Consider the following 20330-nt stretch of genomic DNA (forward strand, 5'->3'; position numbering starts at 1 on the left):
CCTTAATAATGAACCATAGTGTTCCCCTTATGTTACACATAGTTCAGGCAGATGGGCTACAACTCTGTTTCCACAACTGTCTCTTTAGAGCTTCAGGGTAGCAGGTAGCAGGATCGCCACCCTTTGTTTAGGTTCACCACATATGATAAAATACAGTAGATGACGATATGCCATGGTATGTTGCATTACAATACAGCATGAAGACTCTTTTACCTAGAGATGGATCACAGAGTGCATAAACTACTACTACTACCACTACTACTCGTAATAATAATAGCACTCCACCCCAGTCACTCTGGGCGGCTTCCAACATAATAAACGCACAGCAAAACACACAGCACTAAAAACTTCCTGATACAGGGCTGCCTTCAGATGTCTTTGTAAAGTTGCATAGTTGTATATCTCCTTGACATCTGATGGGAGGGCTTTCCACAGGGTGGACACCACCACCGAGAAGGCCCTCTGCCTCGTTCCCTGTAAATTCACTCCTCGCAGGTCAATTGTATTTACATTGCAATTCGATACTGACTTACCTGGGAGTAAGTCCCGCTGAACTCAATGTAATTTACTTCTCAGGAAGCATGTGTTGTGTATTTCCACAAATATTTTGCTTCCTTTTTCACGAGACAATTTGTCTAATCCATTCTATAACTGCATTCTACCCCTAAATAATGCAGGTGCTGATATGGATCTGAAGTACACAATGACTAAGCTAAGCAGCTTTCTCAAACTATTGCCTTTAGAGGAACGAATGTGAGCCTTGTACCAAGCTATTCCAGTTATGGAGACTTTTGGCTGTAATGAACGAACTAATTTATGGGAGTGAAGCAAGGCTTTCATCAAAAAGAAAGAAAACGTAAAGCTGTTTACGTAACCCACACAGGGCAAAGAAACGCCAGCTGAATACAGTGTGAAGCAGAGCCATGAGATATTGCGCCTTCAAGGGATCATCAGACATTCAAACCACAAGGCCAAAGGAAGACAGGTTGTTTTTTTAATGGGGGGAGCTCATACAGCAACCCCAACAGTTTTTGCTAGCCTACAAATGAGAGCAAAAACACTGCAATAGGTATGTCCCTTTTAAGCAGCCTTAGCCTTCCCTGCTTCTACCTGAGATAACTAGTGGAGTTCAAACATGGTCTTTACCTGAGAGCCGCCTGGGCACATCGGTGATGGCTGGAAGCCCCGTGCCTCTTGAGGAGGACAGGGGGGTTGTGGAATGAATGGAGGGTGAAGTCATCTGGCTCAAGTAGGAGGGGTAAGACTGGTCATAGGACCATGGAGGGGATGACTGTGCTTGTCTGGGGTCTAAAAACAAAACAAAAGAGAAAATAATTTAAAATGAAAGACTTGTCAAGAGGAGCAGCTGGTGAAATTAGAAAGCCTAAGCACCGTTTTCTCACAAAGAATGAGAATGAGCAAGTAAAAACTCCAAACATTTGGGTTGTGTTTTCTTAATGTCTCCATGGCCTATCTAATGCTGTTTGGAAGCGGCAGAATTAGTGAGTCTTCCAAGGAATGAAAGCAACAGGGGGATCCTATACATGCCTACTCTGAGTACGTCCCCCTGAGATCAATTAAATGTACTCCCAGGTGAGTATGTATACAATTGCGACTGAAGACACTGGAATTGGCAGGGGTGCTAACCTCTCCTAGGATCAGATCTGGGTGAGAGAATAAGGATGTTCCATAGGGGTGTTCATTTAGCCAAGATTTCCATTAAATATTCATTGAGAAAGGATGTGCAAGGAGATGATGGAAAGTGCAAGTAATTGTGGAGAAAATTGCTGGTTACTGGGAAAACTGACGTGAACATCTTCAGGACCACAGAGAAGCTGAGAGAAGAGATTTCAGAGTTATGTTCAGTCACTGTTCCAGAAGTGTTTGATATCTTGACAGAGTTTACTCGCAACATGGATACTGTAGATCTCCAAATGGAATAACACTTTTATCCGAAAGAACTAACTCGTATCTCGGCAGAATAATTTATATTAGAAGAACTACAGGTGTGGAGATAAGAGAGGCAAAAGTCTAGGCTTCCCGCTCCCACTTAAGACAACCCTCTGGGGAAAATATCTACCGTATTTTTCGCCTTATAGGACGCACTTTTCCCCCTCCAAAAATGAAGGGGAAATGGGTGTGCGTCCTATGGGGCGAATGCAGGCTTTCGCTGAAGCCTGGAGAGCGAGAGGGGTCGGTGTGCACTGACCCCTCTTGCTCTCCAGGCTTCAGGAAGCTATCCCCCCAGCCCGGCAAGCTCCCAGAGCGATGCCAAAGCTGCGCGCAGCTTCGCCATCGCTCTGGGACCCGTTCTGGGGGCTGGGGTCGGGGGAAGCTCCGGCTTCCCCCACCCGCAGCCTCACAAGCTCCGAGAGCTATGGCAAACGTGCGCGCACCTTCGCCATCGCTCTCCAACCCGTTCTGGGGGCTGGGTTCGGGGGAAGCTCGGGCTTCCCCCGCCCCAGCCCCGCGCCTGGGGGGGGGGATTTTTTTTCCTTTCTTTACCCCCCCCCCAAAATTCCTTTTCCTTTCTTTACCCCCCCCCCCAAATCTAGGTGCGTCCTATGGACCAGTGCGTCCTATAGGGCGGAAAATACGGTAACTTCTTGGAAGCCTATCTTCAGCCAGGATTCCTGGAGAAAGCTACAATGCAAAATCAAACTAGTAGCAATGTTTTGGAAATGAATGCTTCATCCAAAAGCTGGATCATGTGGCAAAATAAGATAAAAGCAAAAAACATTCTAGATCATGCAAAAGCATACATTAACTTATATTGCTGCTAATTCAAATTTTGTATGAGAAGCAAGGATGTTTGATGTACAATGTTTTTTGCTACGTATTGTTATTAATCAAATGTTTTCTTTAAGAAATAATATAATAATATGCCCAAACGTAAACAGATTTGAAGTTTCTACCACAGCAAATTGTCTTTCCAGTAAAAATGTGGCTTGCCTCTTCAAGCAGTTTAAGGAACTGTGAAAAATTAAGTAAAACACAAGGCTAAGCAAGTTCTCCATCATGCATATATACAGTATATACACAGACTGCGGGCAGTATTACAATTTAACCATCTACATTTTATTTTGCTCTTCTGCTGCTAGCTGAAAGCTCTGTTAGTATCAGTATTATCTTGAGTTATTTCCTTTGAGGGTGGAAGATGGTGGGGAAGTTATCAGCATAATACGAAAGGCCTTCCAGAAGTGTTTCCACAGAGTCCTCTCACTCAGTCGTGCCTATAAAGGCTGCCTAGTGGGACTTCTCCAGGGATTCAGACAAGGGTCTTTGCAGGCCCCCCCCCCCCCCCGGAGATACTGGGAACTGAGTCTGGGACCTTGTGCAAGCAAAGAAGGTGATCTGCCAATGAGCTATACCTTTTCCCACAAAAGTCATTCAGATAAGAATGTGCCATTAATTCCTCTAGTTATTTGACTGGGGGAACAGTCATTTCTGGATGTACGCTCCATTACCTATCACTCAGCGTAAGGCTGATATACACCACCCTGGTTTCCACTAAGAACTCCAAAGGGGATTCCCCCTGGTAATACCCACTAAATAAAGGTAAAGATAAAGGTAAAGGACCCCTGGACAGTTAAGTCCAGTCAAAAGTGACTGGGGTTGTGGTGCTCATCTCACTTTCAGGCCAAGGGAGGCAGCGTTTGTCCACAGACAGCTTTCCAGGTCATGTGGCCATCATGACTAAACTGCTTCTGGCACAACGGGACACCATGACAAAAACCAGAGCACACGGAAACGCCGTTTACCTTCCCACCGGAGCGGTACCTATTTATCTACTTGCACTGGCACGCTTTCAAACTGCTAGGTTGGCAGGAGCAGGGACAGAGCTCACCCCATCATGCAGATTCAAACCACCAACCTTCTGATTGGCAAGCCCAAGAGGCTCAGTGGTTTAGACCACAGCACCACGCATTAAATGCCCTGCTTTGAACTGAATGATTCTTAATATGTATTTTCTACATAGATATATATTTATCTGGGTTGCAGTGGGTAAGAGAAGGAAGAATACAATGAAGTTGGCAAACAGGTTCTTTTGCAATGTTATCTAGTGATTTACTGATGGAAACAGGATTTCCTCTTCAACATTTATGTTGTTTACTTTATATTGCTTACAAATCAAAAATATGTCCTACTTTCAAGAGAAATTGCTTTCTGACATCTGTGCCTCTGGAGTCTTATGGGCATAGTAAACACGTATCAGTCTAGATACTCGTACTTTCTACTCTTTGTAAAGCAGCAAACCAATTCTGGCTTAACTGTATCTTTGAACAGAGGTTTCCAGCCTCTGTTTTGTAAAATAGTAATATGATAACTAGATGGCAGAAGAAACAAACCCTTGTCGGGAAATTCATCTAATTATAACAAAATCCTCTTTCTCCCCTTCTGTATAGAAAAACCTTGATGTTTCTGCCATTCCCCCCCCCCCTCCGCCCCCGTTAAGACATGATTTGTTTGAAGAGATGTCTGGAACTCTGATACTTCCCAAAGCAAAAAATAACTGTATATCAGATATATGAAGGAGGCAGGGAAGCCTTTTATTTTAATTTTGTTAGGATTTAATTTACAGTAGGGCTATCTCATATAAATGCTTGACCAAGAAAAAACACCACTCCCAAAGTCAAACGGGTGCTTTCTAAATGCAGTGAACTTCTTCAAGCGCGTAGGGACTGGCATTATATTTACTCTTAACTGCATATTATTTTACAGCACAACAATAACACAACAAACTATCTAGAGAAATGTAAATAATTTTACATTATTTTTTAACAGATGTTCCTCTGATTTGGCAGAGAATTATTCTGGGCAACGAAAGAAAGCTGACAAATTAGCAATGGGCCGCAACAAGCATTTAAAGGGATTTTAGGGACCCACAAGACACTGAGGTCCAAACTGTGTATTCTCATTATGACTTCAAGCCAAATAAAGACCATATAGGAATCTAAATTGCACCGCAGGATGTTAAGTATAGTGATTTATTTTACTTAAATTGGGAATGCTTAAATGCATTGCTGTGCATTTAATTCTGGAATGTTCCCCAGTAACTCTCGTGGGATTGGTTACCTCTGGTCACTTGGGAGGGATCTTACTACATTTTCCACTTTGTTTTCTGTGTGAGTAACTGGACTGTGTTGGCTGCATTTCCATGAACACTAGAGAAGAGACAGTGTTAGATAACTCTCTCTCTCAATGCAACACAGGAGTGCTGATGTTTCTGTGCAAATGGATGTGGCAGAAAGAAGTACGGAAGTTGATGTTCTCCCAAAGAACCAGGAAGGAGAAGCCCCCCCCCCCGGGGTGCTCAAGTGTACGCAGTACTGGCCCCGCTTTTTGTTGTTGTTAAAAGGTGTGGCACTCACTGCAGCCACTCCATGGTGAGTATGGACACCTATTTTTCTAGGGGGGAACCTTTTGCTCTCCGAAGGCTGGGGCATGTGCCCTGGGAGCAGGCAGACATTGATTCATGGAGAATGAGTGTGAATGAGAGAATGGCAAAGTGGAGCCGACCTCACCTCAAGCAACATGTCAGCCCAGTGTGCGCATCAGCCTTGCAATGTGTCCAGGAACAACCCTCAGCAACAGAGACGTAGCTTCTGTGCAATAACCTGTCCCCTGATGGCTGCAGTCATGGCAGTTAACAGACAGCCATCATAGCCCTTCTGACAGCAGATGGATGCTACCGTCTCCTGACTGGTACCTTGCTGCACATTTGATTCTTCACAGACAAGGGAAATATCTGATGATTTCCAGTGTAAGGCTTCAGATAGTGGACTTCTTCATTCATACTTCATTGGGACATCCAGCATAAATCATGGGTCAAATCTGTTTTCAGTATGATATGTGTCATCTGTACACCAGGAATGGATTGGGGGGGCAGCAAAAGGGGGCATGTCACATGGTGTCCATGTGACAGGTTGCTGCGGGGGGGGGGGGGAGAGACCAAAATTTCCAACTAGCTGGGAAGCAGTAAGAAGCTTTCCCCAACGGACTAGCTCATTCCAAGGGCAGGGAGCTGCTTCTCCTCATCCAGAGGGAGGTCAATGGTTGTTGCTGCTCAGCAACTGGGATACAGGAGTGGCAGGGCTGAGCAGGGCAAACATGCCAAAGGGAGGTGGAGGTGGAACTAAACTGGCTTAGACTTTGTGATGATTCTGCTTTGATTTGTTATTGTTAATTATTGCATTTTTTCCTACTACACTACTGTTAGTATACACCTGTTTTTCTAGCTTCCATATTTATTATTTATTTCAAACATACAAAGTGCTTCTAGCTGCAGTCCTTACAACAACCCTGTTAGGCAGGAATGAGGAACCTCTGAGCCTTCAGCTCCAGCACCCCTGACTATTGGCTGTGATGGCTGGGGCTGTAAGGGGAGTGCAAGACTCATTGGTTCCCTAGCCCTGTTGTAAGGCAAGTCAGTATTATTACACACACACACACACACACCCATAGTGCAGGTTGGTGCTTGTGTTGGGGGCTGAAGCTGACAGAGAGCATCTTGTCTAAGGCCTCTGAATGAAATCATGGCAGATCCAAAATGTGAACTGTGGACGTCTTGATTTATAGCATGGTCTCTTTTTAGCACAAAAATTCCTAACCCTGACCACTTCTGACCTCCTGCAATGGCGTGTTCATCCCCACCCTATTTTTTTAAAGTCATAAAGAAAAGTCAGCACCACCCTATTCAGCTATTTTGTTAAATCTTCATTTTTAATTGCTTTGTATTCTTTAGAATCTGTGCTCTCTCCCATCTGGAGCACACATTTATTTAAAAATTATAAATATGTGCGTGAATAGCAAACAAGACTCTTTCCCCTATCCCTCAAACCTTTGTTGCGGGGCATGGGAACTTGTGACCCTCTAAATGATCTGGGAGCCGTGTGTTCCCTACAGATTAATTCTAGGGCATAAATATGGTACTGGGTTGTGCCTGAAGAATGGAAGTGTTGCGATATGGCAACACTGAAGATGGGCCACACCTGTTTGTGACTGTGTGGCCTGGCCCCTGATGATGTATAGATGTTAAGGTTCAATATAGCTGTTTAGAATTGAGCCAAACAGAACCACTCAAGGTTTATAGATAGACTGAGAGATCCATGTAACTTACGTCTCTAGATATCTGCCAATTAACTGATATAAATGTACTGTGTGAAGTGGTTCTAAAAGAATAGCATTGTACAGCAAGTTTTGCAGGCATTGCATTTTGCATGCATGTCTACTTCGCTTGGATGTCTACTTTGCCAAATTTATTTAGCTGTGTAATATAAAGAGAGTAATGGCCACTGGGGAATTGTTCAGGTGGCTTTCCCCTGTCCTTATTCTCTTGCTATTTCAAGTGGTGTGTCTGTGAGACCCAGTCGCGTGTGGGTCTCTGTGGGCCAGAAGCTCCAAGCTCACTCACAAATCATCATGAGTTCTGACAAGCACAGCATGCTTTCCCACTTGTTAAAGGCAAAGAAAACGCAAGAACCCCCAGAGCTGTTTAATCGGAAGGAGACGGGTTTTGCCCAGAGGAATGCTCAGTGCCGACATGGGAGGAGGGCAAAGCACCTACAGATGCTAGAGGAGCAAGAAAAGAGCCTGCGACTCACCCATCCTTCCTCTGCCCTATATAGCAGATAGTCAAAAGCAGACTAACCAGTGGAGAAAACTATTAGTTTCTGAACAGAAAAACAGGGCCGCTAAAAATATTGGGGGGTAATTACTAACAGCAGCCCTCCTTCTGTAAACATTTCTGCCCCCCCCCCCCCCTGCATGAGATAGACAAAAACTGCTGCCTTCATAGCATAGGGAGGCATGTTGCTCACTTCATTGCTTAGCTTCATGCATAGCTTGGCTGCAACAAGTAGCTAAAGGGGTGAAGCCTTAAATAATATGCAAACTGCAAATTCCCTACCATGTAGGTTCTATTAGAACAGGAAATGTCAAAGATTGCTTATTCATTTCTTCCATGAGTTTACTGTTATTACAGGCTTGCAAGTTAGGCGACCCTTGCCTTCACTGTTTTATTCAAAGAGGCTCAATCAACATGCAGGCAGGGTGGGAGTGGCGGCTGTTGCACAAAAGTCACATTCTCTTTAGTGTTTCACATAAGCAGACACAAATTCAAGTTGCACTCATAATAGTCTTTCTAGTGTCCCTTCAACTAATTTTTAAACCGCTTGTTGCCTCTCTGCCTACCTGCAGCACTTTCACAGGTGTGGTCAAGCTGCTGAGATGTCATGAAATGGCCACCAACATACCAACTTCTGAGAGGTGACGCAATGCGGAATATTTAGAAACAGCAGTTTCCATGAGGAAAAGTGTGAGTGCAAATTTAGAAATATTTTCTAGATAATTTAAATAGAAATGCAATGCATCTCATCATAGCTGGGAAAGCACCAGCTGACTGGTATGCCTGTTCAATCTGCTAACCAAGCACTGCTAACTGTTGATGGGCAACTTGAGGGCTCCTGATCTCCCTTTTTATAGTTGTTTATCTTTAAACCAGACTTGGACCAGACAGTCCTCAAGCAGAGCATGCCTCTGAGAGCCCTTTAAAACAGAGGACAGTCCTCTGTAAAGTAAAAACAGACACCTGACCGCTCTTGTCACACAGGTCCATACAAAGGCACAAAGGAGACAGGTGAGCAGGTAAGAAAGATGAGATGTCCCAGAGGAATCTGTGCAGAGTGGATGAAAGAAAGAGGACAGAGTATGCTGTGTACTTTGAACCAGCAACTGGAAGAATGATTATAGATAGAATCATAGAGTTGGAAGGGACCCCAATCTAGTCCACCCCCTGCAATGGAATCTCAGCTAAAGCATCCCTGACAGATGGTCATCCAACCTCTCCTTAAAAATATCCAAGGAAGGAGAAAGCCTCCCAAGGGAGACCATGTAGAGGAATAAACAGGCACGTACTAAAACACCAAGATCAATACAAAATACACTCTAATTAAAGTATATATATGTGTATATATATAGTGGTACCTCAGTTTACAAACTTAATCCGTTCCGGAAGTCTATTCTTAAAGCGAAACCGAACGATTGGAAGACTCATTTTGTTAGAAGTCTTTTTTATTTAAGTGTTTAATTAAGTATTAATTAGGAAGACTAATTTTTTATGTAAAATTTGCTTTTTCTTCTTTCTTTTTTCTGTATTTTCTTCTTTTTTCTTAATTCTTTTTCTTTAATTATCTTTTTGTAGTATGAGATTGTAAATTCTTTGTATAAGTATGTAATTTAAATGAATAAAGATTATTAAAAAAATACAAAAACCCGAAACCGTTCTTAAACCGAGGCGCGCTTTCCCAACAAGGCCTCCCACCACCGGTGCCCTTCCACCACCCGGCTTCCGTTCGTAGACCGAGGTACAGTTCACAAACCGGGACACTACTTCTGGTTTTGCGGAGTTATTATACTGAAAAGTTTGTAAATAGGGATGTTCTTAAACCGAGGTACCACTGTATATACAACAAAAGAACCCCATTAAAATATTAAAAAGTAAACATCCATTATTAAAATAGGTGATAAAATTCCATTAGATAAGCACAGCAATTAAAGCAGTAATTAGAGTCAAGAGGTCAAGGGAATGCCTGTGTAAACAGGTGCATCTTCAAATAATAGATTAAGAGTGTTTGCCTGGCCTTGAAGCAAAATCAGGTGCCAGTCAAGTCTCCATGGGGAGTTAACCATCCTTGGGACATGATTACAGTTGTGTTGCTCTTTACAACCGACTTGCTTTCTCCCACAAAGATCAGCAGAGGGGTGTGACACAAAGCAAGTTGGCTCCTCCGGTTGACAAGCAGAGCGCAAGCTTACCCCAACCCTTGCTGCCTCCCTTTGCTTTCTCCCGTGTACCTTTTCTCTCCCTGAACCTCACCGGCAAAACCATGAGCCTGTGAACAGGAACCATTTGAAAATCTAACAAGTGGTTATAGCAGTATGCAAAGCCAGGTTGACAGGCCAAGACAGGGGTGGCTAATTTGTGGCCCTCCGGATGCTGCAGAACTTCCTCTCAAACAAAGCCAGTTTGGCCAACAGCAGCAATGATGGGCATTGAAGTCCAACAACATCTGCAGAGCAACAGGTTAGTTGCCCCAGGGCTAAAAGCAAGGGTCCTTACTGGTCCTCCATATGGACTGCTCTCATGCATAAGGAAAACTATAGAATCAATATTTTCCAAGCTTGTGAAAAGAAATAATTGACTGCTAGCCTTAAGAACAAAACAAACAATGGGAACAATTTTAGTGACAAGCCACCAGAACCCTTGTTCCCAAAGGGTCACAACAGACAGTTGCCAACAACCCAAGACTGTCATGTATTTGCATTTAAAAAGAGCACTTTGAAGCTCCCTTTGTTTCTGTACTCCAGAGAGATGACAGTCTTGAGAATGTACTTTATTCCTCTCCTCTGGAGAGTCTGCTTATAGATCCAAACATCTATAAGCAACTGCTCAGTATAACACTGCAAGACAGCTACTGACTACAATACTCTGGGCAAACGGCTGAAACCCACAAAAATCTAAGAAGAATGTTCTGGAGAGCATGGGGAAAGTGGTGGGACTACAAATCCGCCCAGGGCCGTGACACCCAGGGAAGTGGCTGAGGCTTGTACAAGCACTTGTGTCAGTTACAGGGTCAGAGAGAAAAGGCAACTGCAGGAGTCCATAAAACACTCTACAGATTCCCATGAAACACAATGTTGGCTAGACAGCATTAATATAGTATGTTAATATTCTCCAAACCATGGCGTTTCATAAGGATGGTGGAGTAGCAAACACACCAGTATAAATTTTCACAGATGCATAGAGTACTCCAGTGACAGGTGAACAGATGGCAACACCTAAGCTCATAAATAGACAAATATGAATTTCCCTCATTTTCTTCAGAATGTATATTCAAACCTTCTTACAACAATAAAATATACCGTACATACTGTACAATAAAACCCATTAAACAACCATCACAAAATACCAACATCTTCAAAACAAAACAATCTAAATACCAACAAGAAAAGCCCAGCGACTCATAAAAACCTCTTTAGCTCCAGCCAACATGACCAACAGCCCCTCAAGTCTCAGTGTGTTAATGCATTATCATATGTGGTGGGATTGTAATGTAATTTTAAAATTTTGGGAAATGATATACAACAAATTGAAGAAAATGTTCCATTTAACACTTGTTTAAAAACCTGAAGCATTTTTGTTAGGGATTGTAGGGAAAGATCTGCCAAAAAAGATGAAAACCATCTTCATGTATGCGACAACGGCCGCGAGAGTTCTGGTAGCACAAGGATGGAAGACGGAAGAAACCCCAACTAAAGAATCATGGCAAGAAAAATTGATGGACTATGCAGAACTGGCAAAACTGACAACAGCTACGGGACAAAGATAACTGTGACTTTAAAGATGAATGGGAACCCTTTACGAAGTATTTGAAGATGCAACAAAGCGAACTGGACTCCTTGGCTGGCTTTGAATAAACATTCACAAACCTTTTATTGATAATAATCAGCTAAATAGTTTGAGGATCTATACAACTTTGTAACATGCAGAAAACAGCATTCTCAGAGAAACCAAGGACTAGAACTGAGGGAAGCTGGGGGACTGGGTGGGTTTTGCGGGGGAGGGTGGGGGAAGGGAGGAAAAATGGGGGGGGGGAAATAAGGATGATATGTTTTAGGATAATATGTTTTGTTTTAATTTTGAATAAAAAAATTAAAAAACACACAACAACAATAAAATATACATACTGTACAATAAAACCCATTAAACAACCATCACAAAATACCAACATCTTCAAAACAAAACAATCTAAATACCAACGAGAAAAGCCCAGCAACTCATAAAAACCTCTTTAGCTCCAGCCAACATGACCAACAGCCCCTCAAGTCTCAGTGTGTTAATGCAAATTAGAATATATGAATTAAACACACCAAGGTCTTGGGAAATAACATTTCTCCCATTTGTTAATTTCCCCTGCTGCCGTCACAGAATTTATGTGATTTCATAGTTTCGCTCATAACACTGTCAAAACAACTTGAACTGACAACAGCACACACTCCACATCAGGAAGCGTGGCACGGCAACAGACTTTGCTGTGGTCCTAAATACGCCAGCCAAATATCTTTTAAACTCAAGCATAATGAATTAATAGGGTATTTCCCCAGGCCTGAGAAATGAAAACTGTGTGCTGCTGAGGTTTAAAAAACTGTTTCTCATGGTTCAGACCGCTTGACTTTGCATGCTGTTATTTCGGTTACTGAAGTCACAGATTGCCTATAGATCATATGTTGGCATAGTGGTGATGGAGCATGAAACCTCACTTAACTCCCACTTACACTTCCTACTACAACTCCTCCACTGAAATTCCACCAGGCACACTGACCACATTCTTACCACCAGGCCTTTGGCTTTTCCTGTCTCATATAGAATAATCCTGGCCAGCTGTATTTTAGAAGGGGGGGGGGGAATCTAAAATATATGACAGAGGTGTCATATATGCAGACATGTTTTGTGAGGGTGGGGCTGGTGGAGTAGCACAATACCAGCATAAAATTTGGATTTGAAAAGGTTTTTTATTGATGATCAATGTACTGGCTTTCATTTGGGTCTGTACTTCCTCAGGAAACATCAAACCTTTTTGGAGAGTTTGTATTTCATGGCCTTTCGGTGTTGCTTCTGCAGTGCACTAGTTAAAATGCCCTGCTGAATAAAAATGACCTTCTACCAATCCATATCTGCATTGCCAGATTCTGCATGTTTCACAGAGGGTTTTAAATCATTATCAATAAATACAGTGTGTGTGAGAGAGAACTAAATGTGTATAAACTAGATGTGTGTACACATCTAAATACAGTACAAATGCATGCTGAAAAGGATTAAGTGGGGACTAAAGTATGGAACATGGAAAGAAAATAAAATGTAATACTTGGGTCAACATCTACTTCATCATTATTCAGAAGGGATTTGATAGGGATACTAAAGGCTATAGTAAATCATGCATTACCTGTGGAAGAGCATGCCTGGAATAAAGTAAGCAATTTAACTGAACAAACAGAAATGAAGCAACTGTGTTTATGTTTGCTTTGTAGAAACTGATGCATTTCTTGTCTTAATTATTCCAAATACCCTACTGTAATTAAGCCAAAGTACCCGCAGTTGAAGTAATCAAATTTCCCTCTCCTCGTGTTGTTTCCTTGTGTCTATTTTAGCAAGGAAGCCTCCAGGAGGAGGAACCTGTCAAGAAGTGCTACATAATAAAGACATAATGCAAAATCAATAAACATAACTAATATCAAAGTTCTGATTACAGTATTCTGATTCTGGAGTAATTTCTCAGCACAGCATTTTTTTTTTTTGTGGTATGCCAGAATACTACCTGGGCATGATATTATGGAGTACTACTACTCCTCCCTGTGCAGAGCTACCTCTGACACTCAGAGGAAAGGTTTTTTTCCTGCCAAACTAAATGCTTGACTGATTGCACATTATGAAGATTAGAGCTGGTAGAACTCTATAGCTGAAGACCTTCTACTATAAAACTCTGCATGTTCACCACTACTCCCAATGGGCAGAACGGGCGAGATTCACTCAAAGAATCCCATTAGCAGAAACGGTGTGCATATGGGCTTCTGCCTGAGCACGGGGCTACCGCTTATCATCTGCAGACTTACACTTCTTACTCTCTTCTAAATGAGATATTGTAATATTTCCACTGCTGCCTCTTTAGCTACATAGAGTGAACTGTGAACTCCTAACATTCTCTATAGTAGTCAATACCCTCATTAATTTGAACAGCATCTACCATTTATAGGCTTTTAATGTGCGGCTCTTGACTCAGAACAATCATAAGCCAGCAGCAGATTGTTCTATGGAAAGCATTTATGTGAACAAGAGGAGTATGTGACATTTCAAAAGTTACAGGAGAATCTAGGATCCATCCGTGTGACAACATAAAATGATCACCATATGGAATCAGGAAGAAAACTTGTTCTCAGTCACTAGTCTAGTATTATATAACAATCAAACAAAGAGTCAGTGCAGAACGGGGGCCACCTCCTCATGGCGAAACCCCACCTTTCTGAGATATGAGCAGGAGACTCCAGTGGGCAGGGCCAAGGAGATGGCTCCGGTCTGCTCAGCCATGAACCTCCCTGCTGGGCAACAACTAAGTGGGAAGGAGCCAGAGGATGAACGCCAACCACAGAATCCAGATCTTCAGACATGTACCACAACAATTTAGGATCACATCACTTTATTTACTAATTTAAAAAACTTATCTCCCTATTGCCTGCCTGCCACGCTGCACTTCCAGTGCCTTTGCATCATTCAATGTGGCTTGAAGCAGTTAAAAACTCATGTCCCTAGTAGTATGTGTAAATGGGCCTGAACTCAAGACATGCCTGTATAGACTCAGCCTTCTTTTTTTAAAGGATAAAACAAAATTGGGGCTTGCACTGAAAAAAGGGCTGCATTTCATTAACATTTCCCGCTCCCCACCCCACACCCACCAAATGGCTTTCCACTTTTTATTGGGATCTTTAGAATAAAATTGTATATAAACAAAGAGAAGTTCACCCAAGTGTGTGTGTGTGTGTGTGTGTGTGTGTGGTAACAATTGGCCTAGGTTTGCTGCTGTTTCTTTTTATATGGACCTCAGCGCTTTAGATTTTCTCTGCTTTCCCTACACACATTCTGTTTTGAATAGTGAAAGCAATCTCTTGGCTTGAAAATAAAATGTATGCATCTCTCAAAGTGACCTGGTTCATAGTTTACTGAAACAGTGATGCATAGCTATGGATGCTAGAGAGAAGCCACAATATCACATAATAAACGTGGTAAAGGGGGGGGGGGCAGAATGACAATGCTGTGCAAACTATCCTAAAGAGCAATCCTAAATAAACATGTATAGCTGGAAAATTTACATATTTTTATCATTGCGTGTAGACCAATTCCATGAATGAGACCGGAAAGATGAGAATTTCCTCTCCATTTCATCCCACCCCCAATTTTGACTGCAAACAAGAAAGAAGACTAAATGATTTTGTCATGAATGCTACAGAAAATTCTATTCCCCACTAGCTTACATTTGCTTATACCGCTCACTTTGCAACAGTTATTTTTCTACATTTTGAAACAATAAAAGGCCTACTATAATCAGTCATTCCCATGGCCCATACAAGCCCATGGTTCTGTCTCTTACCTGTAATCTGACTCTGTCCTTGTGGATTAAAAGGGCTTGGTGCAGAGTTCAGAGAGGGCCGTGGGCTCTGAGTCGGGACCCCTACTCTCATACTGGGATGAGGAATGCGCCCTAAATCACTGAGCCGCTCAGAGAACAAACTAGGTTTAGAGTCATCAAGCTTCTGTCTGTGCCCTGGAAACAGCAAATCATAAAATAAAAGTGTTGTTAGCATGACTGAACAATGTAGTATTAATTTTATTTTATTTTACTGCAAGTACCAAAGAATTTTTAGCTTTAACCTGGATCTGGTGCAAGGAGTGAACTACAGACTCTTTCACCCGTCACAATAACCCTACATGGAATATACTTGTGTCATTTTCCTTATACATAAGTAAATCGCTTACATGAGCACAAGAATGTTGCATGTGAACGTAAGAACTCTGCTGGATCAAGCCAAAGGCCCGTCTAATCCGGGATCCTGCTCTTACAGTGGCCAACTAGATTCCTATGGGAAATCCACAAGCAGAAACAGGGTGAGAAGGCGCTCTCCTTGCTTGTGAGGCCCAGCAACTGATATTCAAAGCAATACTGCCTCTGACAGTTGAGGTACAACATAAGCATCATGACCAGAAGTCATTCATAGCCTTATCCTCCAGGAACTTGTTTAATCCTCTTCTAAAGTCATGCCGGCTGGTGGTCACGTTGGTTGCAGGAGGAAATTTCATAATTCCTATTTATTTACAGTACGTATTCTTTATGCACTGTGTACTTTCTCTAATCCTGAATCTTCCAACTTTCAGCTTCACTGGATGGCCCTGGGTTGTAGTATTACAAGAGAGAGGGAGAGAGAGGGAGAGAGAGAGAGAGAGATGGTCCCTGTCGACTTTCTCCATACACAACAATGCATAATTTTATAGGCCTAGAGCTTGTCCCTCATTTTACTCACTTTTTTCCAAACTAGAAAGACCCAAATGTTCGGGGGGAGCCAAGCAGCACTCCACACTATTCCAAGTGTGGTCCCGCCACAGATTAGCATAATGACACCATGACATTGGCAGTTTAATTTCCAATCTCTTTCGTAATAATCCCTAACATGGAATTCTCCATTTCTGCAGCAGGATCAACATCCTCATCAAGCTATATCCACTACAACCTAAAGTTCAGTCACTGCCAGTTGAGACCCCAGGAGGGTATAAGTGAAATTAGGATCACTTTATCCTTGCTTACATGGGTTTGAATTTTCCATTTTAAAGCCCACACACCCAATTTGGGGAGATCCTTTTAGACTTTCTAATAAGTGCTTTTTCTTTAACCACCTTTAACAATTTGGTGTCATCAGCAAGCCTAGACACCTCACTTTTCACCCCTAACTGTAGACAATTAATGAACAAGTTAAAAAGCACATGTCTCAATACTGATCCTTAGGGGACTTCATTTTCTACATCCTTCCATTGGAAGAACTGCACTTTTATTCCTACTTGCTGCTTCCTGTTCCTTAACCAGTTAACCATGACTGCTAAGCTTACTCTGAGTCTTTGGTGAGATATTTTTGAGATATTTTGTCAAAAGCTTTTTTTGACAAAAGCTTTCTATGTGCAGGTCTGAGCAGTTGTTCCTTTGCTCCACCACTTTCCCCCAGAAAACCCATTCTTTAGAATCAGAGTAAACGTCAATCCAAAGAAAATCTGATTGACATTTGCTCTGATTCAACGGTAAAGACCGGGTTTTCCCTTGGGGAAAGTGGCAGGGCAAGGGGATTTCACAGTACAACAAGAAAAGGTTTGTATCACTGCTTATAAACATAGAACCCAAACCGTTACTGAATTGTTAGGCTACTTAACAAATCTCACATGCTGGTCAAAATTCTGAAAACTCATAAATGTTGCCACTTCTTCCCTACAGAAGCACAATATGTAAGAGATGCATGTAGAATCACAGGATTGTAGATTTGGAAGTTCAACCCCCTGCAATGCAGGAATCTCAGCTAAACATCCACGGCAAGATGGCCATCCAACCCCTGCTTAAAAACCTCCAAGGAAGAAGAGTCCACCACCTGCCAAGTTGGAATCTCCTGAGGCAAACCCCAAAATGGTACAGCCCCTCCCCGACAGGGAAGAAGGGGTGATGGAAGCTCTACCTCAGAAACAAGGAGGGGAAGAAAGTTTGACAGCAGGATCGGCTGCCCCAGTGGATCCTGCTGCGTCACCTTGCCTCATAAGCCCTGCTAGCACCAAACTTATCAATGCTCAAAAGGTGTTTAGGGAGAATGCTCCTTGTGTAGGCAGAGAACAAGGAGTTTGATGTAAAGTGAGGCCATTCAAATAAATTCTGGAAGTTTGCAAAATTGATGCATTGAGCATTCTACCTTAGGAATTTAAACTACTTTCCTTCCTCAGTAGAATTTTTAATGAAAACTTTATTTTCTTCTTCTTAGAAAGGGGGACTTGTGAAGAAATGCATAAAATCCAAACCCAAGTAGATGCTCTATAAGTGTAGTTAAGTGGCGAGAAGCTATACACACAAAGATACTATAAAATGATTTCTCAATTGGCTTTTAATGAGATTGTAATAGTGGTTTCATTAATACTGTAAGTTCTCAATTACCGTATTTTTTGCACCATAACACTCACTTTTTTCCTCCTAGAAAGTAAGGGGAAATGTCTGTGCGTGTTAGCGAATGCCTATGGGTGGTGGGGGGGATCTGCTGCAGTCGTGAGCAGAGGATCCATGGTTCCCCTTCCTTCCCTCCTCCGTGGCTCACTTTGAAACAGCAAAGCGGGAGAAGAGCCGCTGAGTGGGGAGGAGAGAGGGACAGAGAGCCTGCTTGCTTTAAAGGAGCAAAGCAGGAAAGGAGAGGAGCTGCTTACACGAGTGTAAGCGGCTCCTGTCCGGTTGGTTCCTTTAAAGCAAGCAGGCTCTCTGTCCCTCTCTCCTCCCCACTCAGCTCACTAAATAGCAGCAAAGTTTTTCAGCTCAGGGATGAGCATGGAGGAGGGAGAAAAGCAGAGCCCGCTTGCTTTAAAGGAGCAAAGTGGGAGAGGAGAGGAGCCTTCTCCCCTTATACCCCTCTTCTTCATTATTAGCAGCATCCTTCTCCACCCACCCCACGCATGCTTCTTCTCCCCTTAAACCCTTCTTCTGCATTATTAGCAGCATCCTCCTTGTCCCTTGAGTGCTTTTCTTTCCCTCCCCACTTAAAACGTGGTTACAAAGCACGGATCCACATGGATCCTCAGGATTTTTGCACTGGGTCACCCCAAAGTCACCATCAGATCACATAACATGTCCATGGCTACATCTTGCACCAAAAAAATCACGCAACCACTGTTGCCTGGGGCCGCAGTGGTGCAAAAACGTGGTTACAAAGCATGAATCCACATGGATCCTCAGGATTTTTGCATTGGGCTACTCCAAACTCACTGTCAGATCACATGTCTGTGGCCACAGCATGAACCACAAAAATCATACATCCACTGTTTCATTTAGAATATTTTTTTCCCTTGTTTTCCTCCTCTAAAAACTACGTGCATGTTATGGTCGGGTGCGTGTTATAGAGCGAAAAATACGGTAATTCTATTCAATATTCTTTCTCTGTGTACGTACCTAAGTCAGATATTTCTCCTTCCCACTTTTTATACTGGCTTCTATTTACAGTGGAACTCTCTTCAGCATAGAAATCTAAATAAATATTGCACGCATTGATATGAAATCCATGCTTAAATATGAAGTTAATGTTCCCAAATCCTTCCTTCAGAATCCCAAAACTCTTCACAAAACATGAAGCAAACCAGGGTACCCTGCCACTGCCATCACTGCCCTTCCCTCTTTCCCTACACCTTTACTCCAAACCTTGGCATTAAACTGTTTAATGATATGTTGCCATTACTATAATGAATCCATAACTCTCATGCTGCTTCCAAAATTCTCCTGCACTAAAGAACTGGGTATAAAACTTGAGAGAGAGGGAGGGAGATAAACAAGAGATCTCAGAGGAGCAACAGTGGTGCCCAGCAACTGAATTCTTAGTATTCATAGGAGGACCAGCAGCCCAGTTTCATCATTATATAATAGGATAAAAACTGTTTGCCAGTTGCCATTGGATTAGCTACTGGGATGTTACGGACTGTCCACAGCTATTCAAACAGATGAGGTTAGACAACTGTTCTTTCCACCATTAATATAAAAATGTGCCCACACATCATGAAAATGCTCACTTTCACTACCTGTAGACAGGGTATCATTGGAAGATCTTCCCACACTGAGATGGTTCATTCCTCCCCAACTGCCAGCCTCCTAATACCTTCTGTCTTGGCCCAAGCCTCTTAAAACAGTCCAGAGGGCAGAAGTTACAGATATCTCTATGTATGTGTGAAAGGAGAAATCCGCCTCCCGTGCAAATGGGGAGAATAGAGAGAATTTGAGGTCAGGCTGTGCTAAGAAAGACACAACAAACTCCATCTCCTGGTGGTACAAAACAGGGATGAGTAGTAGAAACTCCTGTAAATCCACTGGAGAAGAAGGATTGGACTTCACACATTAACTCTTCTTGCTTTGGTGCCATGATGACATGATGTGTGTAGGAAATGGGAAGTCAGTTTGACTGAGTGAAAACACTTTGCAAAGAGTGTACAAATAAGGTGGATTCTGTGCACATGGAGTTCAGTCACTTCTGAGGAAGCTTGAGAGCAAAGTGCTATGATGCCAGGATTCATCTGGACACAAGGGGAAAGAGCAGAGAACTTTGGGAAGGATAGCCATATATAGCAGGGTAATGAATACAGCATGCCGTCCTAATAAAGGAATTGTCTACACCCAAATTCACGGTGGGTAATCAAGTGTGGAGTCGAATCTGATTTACATCACAATCCTAACCATTTTTACGTAGATGCACGTCCCTCTAAGTTCAATGGGAACTGTTCTCTATTAAGCATGTTTAGGATTTCACCCTTTAGTCCACAGCTGTCCAGAATCAAGTAATATCTTGAAGTGATGTAGGAACCATTGGGTTTTGATCAATTTTCACTACTTGGAAGAGGAGCAATGTTTATATTGAAATTTCACATGTTACAAAAGCACTCAATAAACTCAAGATAATTATGTGGTCACAATCATTTTGTCTGCTTTTCATGTTTCTAATTCAATTTCCAA

At 42.5% G+C, this 20330-nt stretch overlaps 1 protein-coding gene across 10 annotated transcripts in view; it reads right to left on the reverse strand.

The window, feature by feature from the left end:
• Nucleotides 1–20330, reverse strand: part of RUNX2 (RUNX family transcription factor 2) — a gene marked incomplete at its 5' end in the record, with an annotated part of 229073 nt that overhangs the window by 69592 nt on the left and 139151 nt on the right. For 5 of the 10 annotated variants that reach the window (XM_083495175.1, XM_083495173.1, XM_083495178.1 and 2 more), the window contains 2 exons: nucleotides 1147–1308; nucleotides 15201–15374. The exons of 2 other annotated variants lie outside the window; for them this stretch is intronic. In XM_083495175.1, the coding sequence (XP_083351301.1) occupies nucleotides 1147–1308; nucleotides 15201–15374 (336 nt within the window). The remainder of the gene's footprint in view (nucleotides 1–1146; nucleotides 1309–15200; nucleotides 15375–20330) is intronic. 3 more of the 10 variants (XM_083495179.1, XM_083495176.1, XM_083495177.1) reach the window with 2 other exon arrangements.

Source organism: Podarcis liolepis (assembly GCF_965112155.1).
Source record: "Podarcis liolepis genome assembly, chromosome: 3".
Classification (NCBI taxonomy): Eukaryota; Metazoa; Chordata; class Lepidosauria; order Squamata; family Lacertidae; genus Podarcis; species Podarcis liolepis.